Below are 19475 nucleotides of genomic sequence, written 5' to 3' on the forward strand. Positions count from 1 at the left end.
ACTTTCTGACCAGCAGGCTTAGGGAGGATTTGTTCCTGTAAAGTACAACTAGTTTGGCATAGGTTTTGGATGTCAGGGCATCAATGTGCATTCCGAATGTTAAGTGGGAGTCAAACCATATGCCCAGGTATTTAAAACTAGTAACAGGAGTTAGGGTGGTGTTAGCGTTGATTCTAATCTGGAGCTCAGTCACTGGAAGCTTTAAAAATTTAGTCTTGGTCCCAAATACCATTGTTACAGTCTTGTCAGTGTTTAAAAACAGTTTGTTTTGGGAAATCCAGTTTTCGGGTCTCAAAAAGTCAGACTGAAGTACGTGTTCAAGGTCGGAGAGGCTATGGCTGTGTGCCTATAAGATTGTGTCATCTGCATACATGTGTATTGAAGCTTCCTTACAAGCTCTGGGAAGATCATTGATGAACAACGAGAAGAGTAGGGGCCCAGAACAGAGCCTTGCGGGACGCCACAGGTGATATCCAGGGGGTTGGAGTTAGAGCCTGAGATGGACACATGTTGGGATCTTCCTGATAGGTAGGACTGAAACCAGTTTAAAGCATGCTTCCCTATTCCAGAGCTCTGGAGTTTGTTAAGCAGGATAGCATGATCAACAGTATCAAAAGCCTTTGCAAAATCTAGGAATATTGCACCAGCGAGTTTACCACGTTCCATTCCACACTTGATTTCATTGCAAACTTTTAGCAGGGTAGTTACGGTAGAATGTTTGGGGCGAAAGCCAGATTGGAATTGGCTAGGGAAATTTGTCTTGGTATAGTAATCGCTTAGTTGGGAGTGGACACATTTTTCCATGACTTTGGATAGGATTGGGAGAAGGGAGATTGGCCTGTAGTTTGAGACAGTGTTTTTGTCCCCACTTTTGAAGATTGGGACAACTCTAGCAGTTTTCCAGGTCTTAGGGATATGGCCTGCAGACAGGATAGAGTTGACTATGGAAGCAATTGGTTTGGCAAGTCAGGTCCACATTGGCTGCTTAGTTTTAATTTGAGGAGCGCTTGTGTAATCTCCTGTTCGGATACTGGGCCAAATTGAAAATTGTGGGCAGTGTTGGGAGGGGGTGGGGCTATATGGGTACTCCCAGGATGAGAGTGGGATGGGTTGCGTTTCGCTAATTAGTTAGTAGCACACTCCACAAAGTAATCATTTAATGCATTTGCAATGTCTGTGGGGTTTGTCAGAGTAATATCCCCCTTAGTGATATTACTTGGCTGTTGATGGTTAGAAGGCTGGAATATGTTGTTGATAACCTTCCAGAAGTTAGCTGGGTTTGATGTGTTCTGGAGGAGATTGTCAGAGTAATATTGTGCTTTTGCATGCCTTGTTTGCCTTGTGCACATGTTCCGCAGGCATCTGTAGTGATTGAGATCCTTGGTAGTGCCAGTTACTTTGTGGCTTTTCCACAAGGCATACCTGAACTGGTAGAGTGCTATAAGGTCAGGTGTAACCCATGGAAGGTGGGCACCCCGTACCCTTATTCTGCGTAGTGGAGCATGGGTATCACAGAGTTTTAAGAACTCGGATTGGAAATAGTCAAGCGCAGAATCAGGGTCGGGAATTAAATCGATTCGGTGCCAAGGGCAGTTGGTAAGGTCATCCAGAAACTGTTGTGGGTTAAAGTTTCTAAATGTTCTAGTGAGTAGAACTTTAGGGCTTGATTGGGGCGGTTTAATTTTCCTTACACAGTACACTATTGCATGGTCACTGAAAATGTCAGGAAGGATGCCAGAGGATTGGATTCTGCTGGGATTTGAGGAGAGAATCCAGTCAAGCAAGGAATGGTTGTGCGATTTCAGGTTTGCCCGTGTGGGTTGGGAAATGAGTTGCGATAGGTTAAACGTTTTGATTTGTATCTGGATTTTGTGGTTTTTAGGGTCAAGCCAATTGAAGTTAAAATCCCCTAGAACTAGCAGCTCACTCTTTTCATTCAGAGAGGAAATGGAGCCAAGAAACTGGGTGATATCACTCAGGGATTGTAGAGGGGCTTTAGGGGGGCGGTAGATGCCACCAAGCAAGATGGGCTTAGAAAAGGGGAGGCATATTCTGCCAACTAGGATTTCAAAAGAGGGTGGGCTTGGGGGGCAATTTAACTGTGTAAATTGTAAGGTATCTGCAATATAAAATAACACCCCTCCTCCTCTCTTTGACCTATCTCTCCTAGAAATCTCGAAAGCTCGCACAAATAAAAGCATTTCGTTAGCCACAGAACGGTATCGTCTATTTATTTTTTGATTATGAATATATACATGGCCTGAGAGAAGTGAGATGCGGCCCGGGCCAGTCACAAATTGATAAAAAAAAGTAGATACACAAATATGTGATCATGACAGATATAACCCCTGAAGGAGGTCCTTTGGGGACCAAAACATCAGGCTCCTGTGTGTTATGGGTCAATAACCACCCTCTATTTTGCACTTATTTTGTCTGGTTCAGATAATTAGACCATTTTGGTGTTTTCTTTAATATATATATATTTTTCCCTACACACACACACACACACACTGAAGGTTTGATTTTTTTTTTAATATACAGTATATTGTATCCCTCGAACAGTAGGGTGGAGGTCCCCCGCACCAGTACGTAGAAGACAGCTTGCTTGAACGTATCAGAGAGTGCGTAGAGGACTGCCGCTGGATCGCTGCTGAATGCCAGGAGTCCACGAGACAGTAAGTGTTAAGGGCACGGAGGTACTCGGAGAGTACAGCCAGTTCAGCACTCATCGTTTTTAATTGGTCGACTTCATGAAGGAAGCGACATAAAACGAGTGTCCGCCTCCTCATTAAGCCCCGGACAAAGCGGTTGGCGAAACGTACGTTGGAGCTTGTTCCTTTGTCTGTACTCCGAGTACCTCCGTGCCCTTAACACTTACTGTCTCGTGGACTCCTGGCATTCAGCAGCGATCCAGCATTTGCCATTGTCAGCGCATCACAAACGGCGCTCATCTGCTCAGGACTCTCTTTCTCACCGGTGGGTAAGTATCGGCTTAGTCGTGCCTGAGTACATCTACTTCTTATACTCTATTAGAAATTGTACATACGTTTATCAATAGAGCGGCTGTTATGAACTAACATTTGACGACTGCCTTTACCCAGAAGCTCATATGTGTGGATCATACTGACACTTACAACACCGCATTTTGTTCATTTCTGCTATTGTAACCAGGTTTCCCTGTACCCTTGGTGTGTGTGTGTGTGTGTGTGTGTGTGTGTGTGTGTGTGTGTGTGTGTGTGTGTGTGTGTGTGTGTATGCGATCATTAGCTTATAAGGGTTCCATGTAAAAATGGATTTCAGGCAAAAGGTGACAGTGTGCTCATTTGCATGTCATTTTCCAGAATCCATTGCCGCAGTGGAAGCTCTGTGTGCTAGGTGATAATGGTGAAAGGCAGGGTTGCAGACCTGTCTAAGACATGTGAATGTGCTCACAAGTGATCTTATTATTTGCTATATACCACACAGTGGAGGTTTTTTGTCGTCTTATTCACCCATCATAACTTATATAAAGGGTGTGTGTTGTGTGTGTGCCTGATTTGTAACCTGGCACAGAGTTACGGTGACAGCTATGTACTTTCACGAAAGCCTGTCCCCTGGGCTCTATTTATAGACCCACTGGTATTTGTGTGCAAATACCTTGCTAAGATGGCACACTAGGCGCTTCACCAGCTGTGAGAAGGAACACACAGTGTATACAGGTCCTATGCTCCTCTCCCTGCCACTAAACAACTGACAGTAGGTAGTCGAAAAGGTGGTACTCATGAAGAAGTGACAATTAAACTTCCACGTCTCCTCTGTAAACCTGTGTCCGTTAATGATAGAGGTTTCCAGTGTGAAACATCAATGTTTTGGTCCTATTTGGGGTTCATATCAAGATAAATGTCCAAAGCAGAACACACGTTGTTCCAAACTGGCGTATTCCTGCTCTTTAAACCTTCCTGGATCAACTTAGACCAGCTTTAGAAGATGCGCTCATGTTTACTTCTAAGGACTTATTCTCTACAAAAATCTGTACTTTTTGGCAAGATTACTTGAAACATCTAGAGCAGAGGTAGGCAACATGATACATCTACTGTACATGCGGTCCTTGATCCATCAAAAGGGACACACACACACACACACACACACACACACACACACACACACACACACACACACACACACACTGCACAGGCAGAAGGAACGTTGCAGCCATAGGTATGAACTTCTCCTCTCAAGTCCGCTTCTTGATGCTGGCACACTGATGAATACTGACCCAATCATTTCTTTAAACTGGGAACTAGTGATTAGCACAGTCATTAGACAGCAAAGGAAGTGGGAAGAAGCTGCAATCCACACCAGCAACATCTCCACTCCCTCTGCACTGGGGAGAGAGGGCTGCTGAGGTGGCCAGTAGTTCAGGGCCGCAGGTGAAGCCCCAGGTCCATTCTAAAGGGTCAGTCCCACAAAGGACCAAAGTGGCATAATGACAGTGGCATGTTTAGTGGATTAAAGGGTCAATACCATGTTGGACCCAAGTGACCTAATGACTATGACGTGTTTAATGGGTTAATAGTGTCTGCCCCATGCAGGATCAAAGTGCCTAAAAACAGTAATTGCAATCTGACATTGATCAGTGAAATTGATGCATTGTTTTCCCTGGAAAACGCAAACTGTTTTAAATCATTTAAAAAAAGTTAATCCTCGAAATATTAGGATAAGTTTTACTACACTTATCTGGTCTACCCTCCCCCCCCCCCCATCTTCATCCTGTTCCCTTTGCTAACTGGTCCCTGAAATGGACAAATACACGCAAAAAAATTATTACCTTAATTAATAGGGTGGAGCATGCACTCTGCAAATGCCCAAATTTACCCATCAGTTAGACATGGAAACAGGAACATTTGCAATCTTTCAAAATAGTTATTAAAATAAGAGATTAAAAAAAAGACAAACCTATAGTTTTCACATGCTAAACATATCACTGTCACTTTGGTCTTACATGTGACTGACCCTCTATCCACAGTTCCCCCCATAGAAACAGATATTGGAATTGTAACAAACAGAAAGGATTCAGCTCATGTTCTCTACTATTTAAACCTTGCTTCAGTATTTAACCGTTTCTCTGCCAGAGGTGTCTGAACACATTGCTTTGCAAAGGGCTATGATATGCTAAGTAGTTTTGAAAACAGCTTCAAATACTAACAACTAGGCCATTCCCCCTCCATAAAAGGGCAATTGAACACTGACACTGAAGGGTTTGTGTATCTAGCGGCAGAGGTTCGCTTCTCGATGCCATGCAGGAATTTCTGAGTTTTTAGCATCTGAAGCACAGATGATAACTCAGACTTGTTGGATTGAATTGACGCACCGCAAAACAGAAACAGTGGTAGCTACAGGTAAGGACGGAAATGGTTATACATCCTGTTATATTGAGCAGAGCAACCCCTCTCCTTATTGATCCCTATAACTCCTTCCCTAACTGCTCCTATAAGCCCTCCTCTACCTGCTCCTATAACTCCTCCCCTAACTGCTCCTACAAAGCCGTCCTCTACCTGCTCCTATAACTCCTCCCCTAAATGCTCCCTATAACCCCTCCCCTAATTGCTCCTATAACTCCTCCCCTACCTGCTCCTATAACCCCTCCTCCTGCTCCTATAACCGCTCCCTAGAACTCCTCCACTAACTGTTCAGCAGCGCTGATGCATAGCACCTTGTCACTTTGACATTGAAGAGGTTAATTCCTGTTTGGATCCTTTAAAGCATAAGTGGCCTGGGGGCAGTAACTCAACCTAGCAACTCCAATATCCAAAACCAACAATTTAACCCCTACCCCACTCCTCCTCCCCTTACAGTGAAACCTTCCAAACCTGAGCTTGCTGAAAAATCTTGATCCTCTTTTTAAATCGGGAGGGGAGCACGAAATCGCAGCCCCGGGCCAGGAATGCAAGCTCCCCCCGCAAATCAGGGTCCCTCCGTAGCGATGTGTCCTTTATCATCATCTTGGAGGACCAGCTCCGAGGATGGCCTCTGAAGTGGGAACCGGTAAAGGGGAAGAAGGGTTCAGTAGGTGAGTGGGGGAAAGTCAGTGGATTGAGAGTTTTCTTGGCTTAGACTCCTTTCAGAGACAACAGTGGCAGAGTCTTGCAATCTATGACCAGCGCACGATTCCAACGCCCCAGCATCGTACGGCAGTGCAGGATCTCCACGCGCCTCCTATCCTGACCGGTCCGGACTCCAGCGACGGCAGAACTGTCTTTTCCGAACCTTCCCGATGTAGAGCAGCTGAGAAACATGACCTAGGGACTGGTGCTGCTGTGTGACAGACAGCCGGTGCTGGCCTGGGCTGGTGGAGGGGGGGAGGGAAGGAGGAGGGAGAGGGAGCCCGGGGGAAGCATTCTGGGAAAGGAAGCACCCGCAGGCTGCCGGGCACTGCTAAACTTAGATGCTCCGGAGCGATGTCTACCCTGCCTGTGTTTACTTAATAAACTTCAATGCTTATGGGTCAACATATGGGTCAGTCTCACGTAGGATTAGCATGACATCATGACAGTGACACGTTTAATGGGATAAAGGCCAGTTTCACATTGGACCAAAGTGACCTAATTATTGTACTATTATGTAATCAGACCCATGCACCCTTCCTCTGTCATAGGATCACTCAAAAGTGCAGGGTAAGGAAGAGATATGTAGTGAAACACACTAAAGTTTCAGGTATATAAAAAATAAATAAATAAAAGATATGCGTTGAAAAATTATTTCAAAGAGTCGTCTGAGAACAGCTTATTTACCCCATCCATTAGTTCATCTTAGTCTTCCTCCTCTCCATATATCGCAGTTTTGATTTATCAAGCACTCTGGCTTATACTCTTCTGCTTTCCATCCCTTTCACCTCTACTGCTCTCGCCAAAACCTATTTCTCCCTCGTAACCCCTTGCCTGTGCGTCTCCCTCACACTTGGTATACACCAAGCACCTTCTCTCCAAGTCAAAACTGAAAACACACCTTCAGAATGAAGCATTTCAATAGCCTGACTTATCATCACTTCTGTCCATACCCACAGAGGCACTTACCCACCATCAAGGCCAGGCCCTGCCATCCAACGCACTTAATCCCTCCCCTACGGGTCTGAATATATTGTGTACAGTCTAACAATGAGCTTATTATGTTTGTTTCTGTGCAATGTGTATCCCGCTTTCTAGATACACAATATATGCACACACATCAACAATGAGAGATTATATATAATATTATTGTACAACAACATTGCGTTATCTTCTTCTTGACATTACTCCTATCCGGACCCTGAAATAGGCCTTTTGCTGAAGTGGAGAGAAAGAGGGGAGGAGAGGGAAATAATGCCAGGAAATAACGCTGTATTTTAATTATGCGTTACAACCATCCAGACCCTGTAAAAGCCATGTTCAGGTATAACTTTGTTAGCATAGCTGTCCTCACATTAAGCTTAATGGACTTTAGTGGATATGCGATGTTATGATAACACCTCATTTGCATATCATGTGCATCTCAGTATCACTAATGTCTAGTATAGTTAACGATACACTCTTTACGGGAGAAAACTGGGCTTTTTATTACGTTACTGTCCTGTAAGGATACATTATTAGTGTTAACGTGTCATTAAGTTAGTTATCGTCAAGTTAAGTGACAACGGAGGTTTGTGGATCCGGGCCTAAGTGGGAAAGAAATTGAGTTCTCTCTCTCTCACTGGCAGACAGCAAATGTTTCTGTCTGACGAGTTTCATGTGCTGTATTTCCCTGCAGGATTTTGGAACGTTTTGCTTTCTGTAGCGAGAAAGAGAGAAGGTTTTCCAAAGGTAGCAAAAAAAAAAAAAAGGAGGGTGGGAGGTGTTAGGGGTAAAGTTGTTAATGTGTGCGCTTAACCCCTACATTGTCAGAAGCTTGCAATGTTCTGATACTTCACCTTAGCATGCGGCGTATATCTGTCAATTGCAGGAGCTTCCAAAAAGTCACTGCCCACAATACTTTGCATCCACAGTGGCAACGGATCGTGGGGCGTGATTTTGGAAGCTCCTCCAGTGAGTGACAGCTATACTATATCTGCTCACACGGAGGTGCAGTTTTGGGCCTTATTAAGCGTGTGCTCCCCCCACGAGCTCAGGACAAATTGAAGTAGTTATATGGAGTGCTAATATATAGAAATTGGAGTTATAGTACGGTTATATGGAGAAATAGCAGTTATAGGGAGTGGTTATATGGAGCAACAGGAGGAGTTAGGAAGGAGAGAGATGACGATCATGTTATATTGGGATCAAATTCTGCATGTTTGCACAACTCTTTCCCGGTATCTAAGCATCTGCCAGGTCTTAGGTGAAGTAATTTTCTCCTGGTAATGATCTGTACCATATTTTATCTGAAGTATTAGATACAATAAACAAACATTCTTACATTTGCTACAAACAGGAGCATAAAATGGTGCAAAAGCATCCCAGCAAACTTTGCCCTGATATATCTTGCCCTTGTATGAAAGTAATGCTAAAGATGGCAGGACACAACTAGAAGGGTGCTCAGACTAATGCTAACTGTAATGTGAGATATAAAATATAGGAGTAAAATAATAATTTAGTATACAGTGGTACCAGCGTATACAGAATAGTTTGGAGGCATGTGTCCATTCCCTGAAGAGCTTACAATCTAATTTTCTTTACTGAACTACAGGGAGATAAGGTGATTTATCCAGGGTCACCAGGAAAGCTGACACTAGGAGCACCAGCTTCGAAGGCAGTGACATTTCCATTGAGCAACTCTTTCAGCACAACATACAAACATTAGTAAAGTGGTGTGTGTGTGTGTGTGTGTTTGTGTTGTATACTTTCCTCATACAACAAATTTTCACCAGGGGAGTTATCCCTCGGGCCAAAAGGGACAGCATACAGAGATAATGCAAGTGTTACAGAAAGCAAGCAAAACTCAGTGCTGAGTTGCAAAGGAATCCGAGCATCCTAAATTTAGGACACACCTGTCACTATGCCAGTCTTGTCCTTGCTGGGGCTTTGAAGAGGTTTCCGTTTTCCATTAACGAAATCCTGAGCTTTGCTTTCATGCCCATCACACAGAGAAATGGAGGGGAAGGGTATGAGGGGGTCCCAAGTGTTTGAAGGACCATATTCAACACTCCTCTGTTCCTCCTTATTTCTCAGCTTTAACTAGCTCACTATACCCATACTCACAGTATATACGGTACTCTGCTCAGCCTTACTCCTCTATACCCCCGTCACTGCATCTCTCTCACGTCTACAACCCTCCTCTCTTGCTGTACCCTACCTCTAGAACTCCCTCCTTCTCAACGTCCGCCAAGCACCTTCTCTCTCCAACTTCAAACCCCAAGTGAAAAAAAGATAGCTGTTCAACAAAGCATTTAATTAGTTCCGCAAGACCACTACTCACTAAACTACAGAATGCTATTATATGCACTCAAACCAATGCACTCAAACTTACTCTTATTGTTTCTGTTTGTCTCCCTGCATGACAATTAGATTGTAAGCTCCTTGGACGGGGACTCCTTTCTCTCAATGTTACATATATCTTATATTCTCCGTATTGTCATATCTGTAAAAACTGTAAAGTGCTGCGTACTCTGTGGGTGCTATAAAAACACACACATACTCTAAGGCTTTGAAACAAAATGGTTATGTGAAATGAGGACAGGAGTCCTCTACCAGTGATGAGCTTGAAGTCTATGGGAAGAGTGGGAGTCGACACCGAGGCGGAATAGTTCAGGGTGAGGTGTTGGCATGATGTGGGTAGGAAGTGGTTGAGGAGTGGGAGCAAGAGAAGGGAGGATGACATGGCTGGGGAGAGGTACCATGGGCATGGCATAGCTGGACAGAGATGGAGTCTGAATTATGTGGGATGGCAGAATTGTGCACCGCGTAGGGTGGCTGAGCCTACCCGAGGAGGGAGAAGTGGGCATCAGATGGATGGGATAAAATGGCAGAAGTTAGCCTGATGAGGAAGGAAACATTGTAAAAGGACACTACGCCTTATAGGTCAGAAGCGGTAAAGGAGTGGAAGTGATGTGGAGGAGGAGAAGTGGGAATGATGTGAGTGGATAGAGGTGAAGCACGCATGGTGTAGGACTGTAGGTTACGGTTGGAGTGTGAATGATGTGTCAGGAAAGGACATGATGTGGGTGGGGTGAAGTGGGCATGACCAAGGTGGGGAGGTGTGGGCATAGGAAAACTGTGCATAATCGGAGTAAAGAGAAGATGTGGCCTTTATGTGTGTGAAAGACTATAAATAATGTGTGATTCCATGAATAGCGTGCCAACATACGTGGTATGGACTAATACAGTAAAGGAATTCAAGAAGGGTAATGGGGGTCTCTTACTGATGAGCAGCACTCAGGGAAACAAAAAACGGGGGAACTCACAATAAAAGAAGAAAAAGTCTTAATTTCAAACGGTCCTGAAATGAAAGCACATCTGTTCACAAAACAAGACAGCTGTCCCTCGTGTAGCTGAACATGAGACATTACACCAGGGAACACACAGTAACAGTGGAAGATGATCTGCCTGCTGCTATGTACCACACCGATAACATACTTGGTCAAACAAACCTAAGGTTGTCAGAATCCAAATGGGGAAGAGAAAAACCGTAAACGAAGGAACGAGACTTTATTATGAGAGGTAAAAAGGATTGTATCCAAGGTCATGAGGAGAGCTTGGGCAAAACGTGTTGCAGAAGTTTCGTGGTTTTCGCAAACCTGCTGACGGAGAACGAAAATGTGTACTTCCGTTGACGGGTAAAAAGGAAATAAAGTGTAGAGGCCTTCCACAACTTTATTTGTTAAACATGTCATCACGATACTGTACAATATGGTGTCTGTTTCATCTAGTTTTGATCCTGGAAAATGAACCCAAAACCTAAATGAATGTCTGCTAAGCCCCTCTCACGTTGTAACATCACTAGAGCCTTAGAGTAACTCAGGATAAGATAATTTCTCTGATAAGACTATTTGAAGTTTGCATGGAAAACAGCTCTGTGCTTCCTTCTCTAATGGAACCAATGAGATTAATTAGCAGAAGTTGCTATGTGGACACTATGTAGACTTTTGGCCTTATTAAAGATAAAAAATAAAATAATGTTGTCGATCTGCCTTAAAGCTGCAGACCAAGCAATATCCTGCACGTGTTTTTTTTAATAAATATAAATACTGTAAGTTCTCTACTATGAGAAAATACTTGTAGCATTTAAAAAAAAAGAAAAAACAGCTATGAATTAAATATTGTGTGTATTATAATGTAACAAGCATTTTTTGTTTCTATAGCAACCATTCACAAAGTCACATCCCCTTCCTCTTCTGAAAAAGGCTCTGGCACACCCGTTTTTGAGCCCAGCACTCTCTCTAGCAGTGCAGCAACTTTGCATCTTTGGTCCTCTACTGCTGCACTGACAGCCATTTAGTGTACCCCCGAGCCGAATCCTCGCCGATCGATCACAGGAGAACAGATCGATCGGCAATTTAGCAAATTACTTATCGTATGGATTGTATTGACGCACATATTAAAGGGGAAAAAATAAAGATTACATTTTTTTTTTAAATATAGCAGCTTGGACAGCTGCTTTAAAGGGCATTACACCTTCAGAGAAACTTCATCTTTTTAGCCACTCAAATAAATGGGCCATATGGTGTCTTAATGCATAGCAGTGTATAGTAATCCAGACCTAAATGTAGTATGCAATATCAGTGTTTCAGATGCAAACCCACCTGTAACTAACCCCCAGGGGGTCCGTCACAGTTGAACCACGCTATATTCAGTTACAGAGCTTCCCTCCCCCCCAATTTCCAAGATAATTATTGCTTAACTTCCAGTATTCATTCAGGGGGAAAATCTCAGGCCAAAATGACACTGCAACGGTTGCAGCTTCCTATTGGACAGCCATTTGAATCACAAATGAATACTGGTAAGTACCTCAGGAATCGAGAAGGGTGGGTCCTCTGGAACCGAAAATAACCACTTTCCCAAAATGTTATTTCAGTATTTTTATGAAACTAAAAACATCTGGTGGATCTCCCATAAATCCATGAGATCAAGACTAAAAATGGGAACTAAGTGGAGTTCCTGATATATTTATTTTCTTCAGGAATTCCACTTTGACACACACACACACACACACACACACACACACACACACACACACACTTTTTTTTTAACTGAAGGTCCAAGGCTCCAGAAAAGTGTGTGGATGCAAAACCAGTTGGGCTCTGATCGTGACAGCAGGTGGCAAAGCAAAACATGACACTATGATTAGTTGGCAGTCTCAGTAGATAGTTTAGGGATTACACGGGTATGGAAATTGAGTCGTCCTATCCTTGGAAGAGGGATTGCTTTAAAAAAAAAAAAAAAAAATAGTGGTGGATAATCGCCAGGGGCGTATAAATACCAAGTAAGGTGGATTGTCAAGGCTGGACCTATTTAGAAGAACTCATAGCTCTTATTCTAGAACCCCCCTTGCTGGAGAAAATGTTGCTCCCATTAATTTGTAAGGAGCTGAACTGTTCTCCAGCACGGAGAAGCATAATAATTAAAGATGGCAAAGTTTCGAACTAAAAATAGAATGGAGAAGAGAGAGAGAGAAGATATATATCCACTAATGGCTATTTATTAATTAAAGGTGCAATTCTCTCTTACTCCAATTGTCCATACCCACTCGTAAACTTTTTATTAGACTCTTATAAGTGTGATAAAATCCCTCTGAAAATCCTTGCGGTGATAGGATAGGGCAGCTACAACCAGACAAGGCTTTCTTTTCAGGCTGGCATCCACTGCCCTCATCTGGGACAGAGAAGCACATAAACAGTGAGGACGAGGCACACAAAGGACTCTGGGAGCTGAAACAGCTGTGTCAGAGTCTCCGATACATTGGCCAATCTTTCTAACAACAACTGTTTAGAAGACAGTAGATATTGAGGTGTGTTTGGAAAAATGCTTGGATAGCGCTTACCTAGGGCTGTACCTTTTGCAGTCACTTCAACCGAAAAATACGGTTTTAAATAAGAAATCGCCACTGTTCCCTGCATAGGAAAAGCGTTGCTTATAAATGAAGTCATTAGGCGACAGCTGCAGAGATTACACAGGGATGCAAATACCGCTGTGTGTCTGTATTAATAGACCATGAGAGGGCAGGTTCACCCTTCATAAATACAGCAGCACTCCAGCTGTTCCTTAACCCTTCCTCTGCTAGGGCACAGGGGTGAAGGATTGTGTAGGCCTTCTAATACTAATTAAAGAGTTTTTTTTGTCTGACTCAGGAAAAACATTAATGTTTTTAGTAGAAAAATGAACCAATGGCAGTGACATGTTTAAGTGGTTACATTTTAGTGATTGATATATTTTCATTATGTAACTCCATCCATATTACTGGAGTTCCCTCGCTCTGTGGTGCTTGGTGACCTCACCATGTTGGTTGATGACCCAGACAAATGTTGAGGCTATGGATCTTTTGGATATTATGGGATTCAGTACATTTTTGCATGGCCCAACAGGACCTGCGTCAGGCTCTCCGAAGGAAAGAGCGCCGGTGGTTGGGAAATCGCCGGAATACTGACCGGACAGTCAACGGGGGTATAAGTGTGCAGTCTTCAGGGCAAAGAAAGCCTACTCCGCAAGGAATCGTCCAGCTGACCACTTCAGGATGGTTAGTAGTCTGGTTTATCCAGACAGCCCCTCCATCATGGGTTTTTCCAACTAAGGAGCGATTGGGTGAATTTCACCGATTCGTAAGGATAAGATCAGTGCCACGATTATTCCCCCGATGGACCCAGTGGTCTGCCTCACCCACAGGCAAAGCTCGTCTTGGAAGAATTCAGCATCATCTCAATCCTTGATTTCCTCTCAATCACGGCTGGGATGAACTGCGACCACTTGTGACCTCGATCCCTGTCCATCAATGGCTTTTGAAAGAGACCATTGATGCTCGCTGTGGGGGAAGTGCCGGTGGCCTTGAAAAAGCCGCTGGTCCGTCCCTTGTTGAAGGAAGTGGGTCTAGATGTTAATGTTCTCGCTAACTTTCGTCCAACCTCCAACCTTCCCATGGTAGAGGTGCTGGAGAGGGTAGTTTTCACCCAACTGGAAGATTGTCTGGAAAGGGCCTGCTTTAGAGCAAGTCATGGAACGGAGTTGGCACTTTTGTGTGTGGCAGATGACTTATTGATGGCCATGGACAAGGGTTGTGTTTCTGCCCTTGTCATGATGGACCGCTCAGTGGCCTTTGATACAATTGCTACTGTAGTGCCAGAGGGACCTAGCTGGTATCGGTGGAACTGCATTACAATGGGTTGCCTTGTTCCTGCAGGGCCAGACCCAGCAGGTGGCTATGGGGTCCCAAGTGTCACAGGTGAGACCCGTCACCTTTGTGGTCCCTGAACTATCAATGCTGTCACCGCTCCTGTTCAACGTGTAAGACCGCTGTGCAATATCATCCAGAAGAATGGTCTGAAGTGCCACCAGTATGCTGATGGCACCCAGATATACAGTATGTTTCCTTCCCGGGCAGCCCAGGGACTGCTGTTGCCACACTGACGGAATGTCTAGACGGGGTAGCGGCATGGATGGAGAATAGTTGGCTAAAGCTCAATCCTGACAAGACTGAACTAATGATTATGGGTTAGGCAAGACGCCTGTGTATGGGACAGGAGGTTTGCAAGCTGAACCTAATCAATGGTGTACAACCGCTGGCCATTTCCCAGGTTCATAACCTCAGCATCCTCTTTGACCAGTCTCAATATGCGAACCCAAGTGGCCTCAGTTGTCTGGTTTTTTTCTTTTAATCAAAGGCTGCTTCGGAGCTCGCGTCCTCTCCTGTCATCTATTAACCTGGTCCATGCCTTTGTGTCTACGTTGTTATACAATGTGAATGCCTTATATGCAAGACTACAGGTGTGACTAATACGGAGGCTCCAGCTTGTGAAGGACGCTGCAGCTGGGATGCTGAGACGTGTTTCTCGCTTTGAGCATATCACTCCCATCTTACACGATCTGCGCTGGCTTCCAGTGATCAAGGGCCTGCCAATGCAGTCTCTTGAAGCAACGGAGGGATACTGGCTATGATCTAAGGTTCTCAGGGGAGGTCCGCCTCTTTGTGCCAAGAGTACTGCATCCTACGCAGGGTGGGCAGGCCTTCTCATTTGCAGCTTCAGAGGTCTGGACCTCGCTACCACTAGAGCTCAGGTGTGTATATCCTTTTACCACAGTTTTAGTCTCGATGTAAAACTTCCCTTCCTTCTGGCTTTTCCTGTCTAACAAAACAATTCTATATAATTTGAATTTGTTTAACTGTAATGTATTCCGATGCCCCCTTAAGTAGAGGCATGTTTTAATTGGAAAAATAAATGATGAGTTGATGATGTAACTCAGAAACCCATACGTATTGTGAAATCATTTTTTGACGTTATTTTGTAAGCGGAGACATGGGAGGGGGTTGGTTACCTCCCGTTTGTGTGATATTACTATGTGCTACCTTCCCTAAATAATTAATTATGTGTGTTAAATTGATTGCAGTATTGTTTTAAACAAAACATTGAATATGATTAATAAAAAAAAATCGTTTTAAAGTGAAACTTCTTTGCAGGCACCTACTAAATTCTCACTTCTGCGCAGAAGCGGCCAGCGTCGCTCCCGCATGTGCTGAAGCGTCCAGCGCCACTCGCTCATGCACAAAAGCGTCCAGCTCCGCCAGCGCAGAAGCGGCCAGCTGTTCACGCATGCGCAGAAGAGGCCATCTCCGCCTGCGCAGAAGTAGGCAACGCTACTCACGCATGCGCAGGAGCGGCTAGTGTCACTCCGCCTGTGCATGTGCAGAAGTGGCCAGCACCGTTCGCTCATGCGCAGAGAAGTTTCACTTACAATGCGTGTGCTCGGTGCACAGCCCGTCTTTATATATATATATATATATATATATATATATATATATATATGTCAGTATATTGCATTGATACCAACATATATGTTCATACATTGCAAATTGCCATATTTAGGCTCCTAAAGCAGCAGCCCCACCTCGGAGGGTGGTCTGCAATTCACTTGAGGTTCCCCGAAGTATGGGAACCTCCCAGTTCAGGAGTGGCACGCTGGCCCTTCACTGGGCAAACTGGTAGACTCAAAATAGCAGCGGGATCAGGGCTCACTTCGACAGCCAATAGAAAGCCAAAACAACAACAACGGGAGATGATGTCACGGCTTTCTAAAGGTGACCCATGGCCATGTTTGTACGTTTTTGTGTCAAAACAAGCACAAAACAAAAAACTACAAATATCTAGGGAAACCACCTAGGGGTTCTCTAGACAATGGTGAACAGTGATCAGATACAAGGACCCCCGGTTTGGTACGATAAAACAAAAAAATATGTATTTGGGTGGGGGAAATTGTTTCTCAATGTTTTATCTGATCAATCAAAGTACTCCCTGGATCAATACTCTGTTCTATTTTATCCAGATACAACATATTGATCGAGGGAGTGATCTAATTTATCTGGATCAATTAAAATCGCTCGGAAAAAATACTCCAAATGCCTATGTTTTATCCAAGTCAATAAAACGAAATCCTAGAGGGATCAGCATTAGCTGTCAGAAACCCAAATGTCTACAGTATGTCATAATTTGACATCAACAGCAACCAACTAGTGCAGTAGAAAATTGTGGCGCTTATCAAGCATATTATATCATCTTGGTACACATACACTACATCTCTTTTTCGATCTGTCTACATCTCCCTCTGCTGGTGATATTCAGAACATTTCTTTTTTTTAAGCAGCAATCCTCCCTTTTCTGTACAAGATTGTAACCGATGAGGCGGGGGGGGGGGGGGGGGGGGGGATCCTCCAGAACACCTTACAGTGATTCATCTAATTTCCGATAAGACATAGTTGCCAATTCACACTTTTTCTCATTCCTTGTAATATTGGGTTATGAGCTCAGCATACTTTATTTAAAGAGATATGGGAGATGAACCTTAATCAATAGATCAGGATGCAATTACCCAGGACCCGGAGAAAATAGAAAGTTTCACATTTTTACACAAGAAGCAAATCCATGACAATTTTACTTCAGAGGCCAATAGATGCACAGCGTACATCATGAAGTGTGGCACTCTGGAGTCATCATCAGCTTTGTCTTGTTTTCTGGGGGGGGGGGAGGGGGTCTTCGCAATCTGCACCTGCCCATAAACTCAACAGAAAGGGAGGTAGTCACTGGAAGGGGGTGAGCACTCGGGAGAGCAACAGCGTGAACGCTAGTGCCAGAGGGGTGTGAGCCACCGAGGTGACCGGACCCCCTGGCACTGAAAAGGTAAAATATTTCTAAAGAAATTGATGACTTCCTTTAACAATACTAAACATCATTATCAGTCTTTGTTCATATTTCCGACCCCTCATCTCTACCGTTCTCTCCCACTCTACAGTCCTCACACTTCTCCTTACATACAGAATTTTCGCTCTTCTATATAAACTCCCTTTATTACCAAATGAACAGATAGTTCTCCAGTGAGAGCTGAAACGTTGATGTTTTAATAAACTAATTTTTTCAATATATTCAAGATATGGTGTGCCTGCTTTTGCTCTATTTTGTAACTAAAAGTATCAGTTCCTTGCACCCAGGCAGTTAATGTATCAGTGGAGTGCTGTGCTTTAATGGTAGAGTAAAAAAAACCCAATAATTCTCAATAATATACCATACACATTAAATGAATTGAAGACCAGTCCAAAAATAGAGTAATAACTCCTGGTGTCTACTAGCCACTTCTTGTAGGAGGGAATTCCTGTATCTCCTCAATGTGATGCCTATATAGTGTAAAACAGAAGCACATAGGACAAAGAACACCATAAAACTTTTTAATAGTAAATATCAATCAAAATTTAAAATGTGCACTCAAGGTGAGTGTCTAAAGACGCTTATCTGAAGGTATTGTCCTGGGGTGTCAAGGATCTGTAGGCTCGGATGTTTCCCGCAGGCTGATGACTTAGGGTTCCTCGACTTCCGCTGTCGATGGTTATAGCCTATGTGTATCACAGGTGATGGTTTCTGATGACAGTTTTCTCCCGCGGTGTACCTCTGCGATGCGCTGGGTGTCCCTCACCCTCTGGTGCTAGCGTCCCACCTCGTTGCCTGGTGCCTGCTCCAGTCTGAGTCTGGTAGTGGGCGTCACAACGACCCTGCTGATCATCTCTCTGTGTAACCGTCTTTGCAAAGGTCACATTTCGCAGCACTGTAGCTTCTCACGCAGGCAAAATCAATCTAGTGACATCATCAGACACAGACTGGAGCTGGCACCAGGCGATGCGATGGGACAGAAACCATCTTCTGTGATACCCACAGGCTGGACAATCATCGGCAGCAGATGTCAAGGAACCCTGAGCCATCAGCCTTTGGGAAACATCTGAGCCTACAGCCTTGCCACCCCAGGACAATACTTTGAGATACGTATCTAATCAACAAGGTCTGCTCAGAAATGTACAGGTATGTGCACACTTAAGTGCCAATGCATTTGCACCATTCCCTTCTTATGATTGACATTATGGAGTCCTATTATGGAGAGTCCCAAAAATGTGGTAGTTGATCCCCACAACAAAGGAATGCCGTACATCTGAGCTAATTCGTCAATAAAGCATCCCAATAGTAGGCTGTCATTGAGGCCCCTTGGTGAAACAGAATCAAGTAAGAAGATCAATCAGGATCCTGCCCAAAGTAATAGGTTTGATCTGTTACCACCCCTTCTTGGCAATTTCACCTGGTCAATAATCATGTATAACAAACAGGGTAATTGGTGTCCTGCTGTCAGAAAACGTACAAACAATCGGTTGTTCACTTTTGTGATCCTTAAGTGCCTCTGGTATTGCTGAGCAATGTTGCGTTGGTAGTCTGTTCACAAAACGTACGCTGTCTTACCCACATAGTACAGCCCAAACGGACAGACAATGAGGTATACCATGAAATAACGTAAACAAGAAATATTTGTTTTAATGTTGAAAGTCAACCCTCTATGAGGATGTTAGAAAGTTTTACCAGTTATGTACCTGCACGTAAGCAACCAGTACACATATAGCATCCAGGTTTGAAATGCAAAAAAGATGACGTGGACTGTTCAACTGGGATTTCAGATTTAATCAAATGTTCTCAGAGGTTCTTTCCCCTCCAGTAACAAGAGTGGCTGGGCTTTAAGGGACTCTGGTAAGCTATTGCCAGAAGCCAAAATGTTCCCTTTCTCAATTATAGTCTTGTGAAAAAAGCTAGATGAGGTCGTAAACATACTTTGCCATGAAAACCGTTCTGGGTTACTGGTCCTCTTGGGGAGATGCTTATACTGAGGGTTCTCTCTCATATCCAAAATACGTTGCATGTTATGGTGTATTGCTCTGTGATCATAGCCACTTTCTAAAAAGCGATACCTCGTGGCTATAATTTTAGACTCAAATATCATCGCTAATAATGCGGTGTATTCTCAACATATGGGAGAAAGCGA

At 43.9% G+C, this 19475-nt stretch overlaps 1 protein-coding gene across 4 annotated transcripts in view; it reads right to left on the reverse strand.

Annotated features, from left to right (window-relative positions):
• PPP2R3A (protein phosphatase 2 regulatory subunit B''alpha) overlaps positions 1 to 19475 on the reverse strand; it is a 170504-nt gene that overhangs the window by 41716 nt on the left and 109313 nt on the right. Inside the window, exon 1 of one of the 4 annotated variants that reach the window (XM_075570333.1) lies at positions 5850 to 6326. The exons of the other annotated variants lie outside the window; for them this stretch is intronic. Coding sequence (XP_075426448.1) covers positions 5850 to 5981 — 132 coding nt within the window. The 5' untranslated portion in view covers positions 5982 to 6326. Of the gene's footprint in view, positions 1 to 5849; positions 6327 to 19475 lie in introns of those variants that run through there. 4 annotated transcript variants of the gene reach the window in all.

Source organism: Ascaphus truei, chromosome 14, assembly GCF_040206685.1.
Source record: "Ascaphus truei isolate aAscTru1 chromosome 14, aAscTru1.hap1, whole genome shotgun sequence".
NCBI classification, from domain to species: domain Eukaryota; kingdom Metazoa; phylum Chordata; class Amphibia; order Anura; family Ascaphidae; genus Ascaphus; species Ascaphus truei.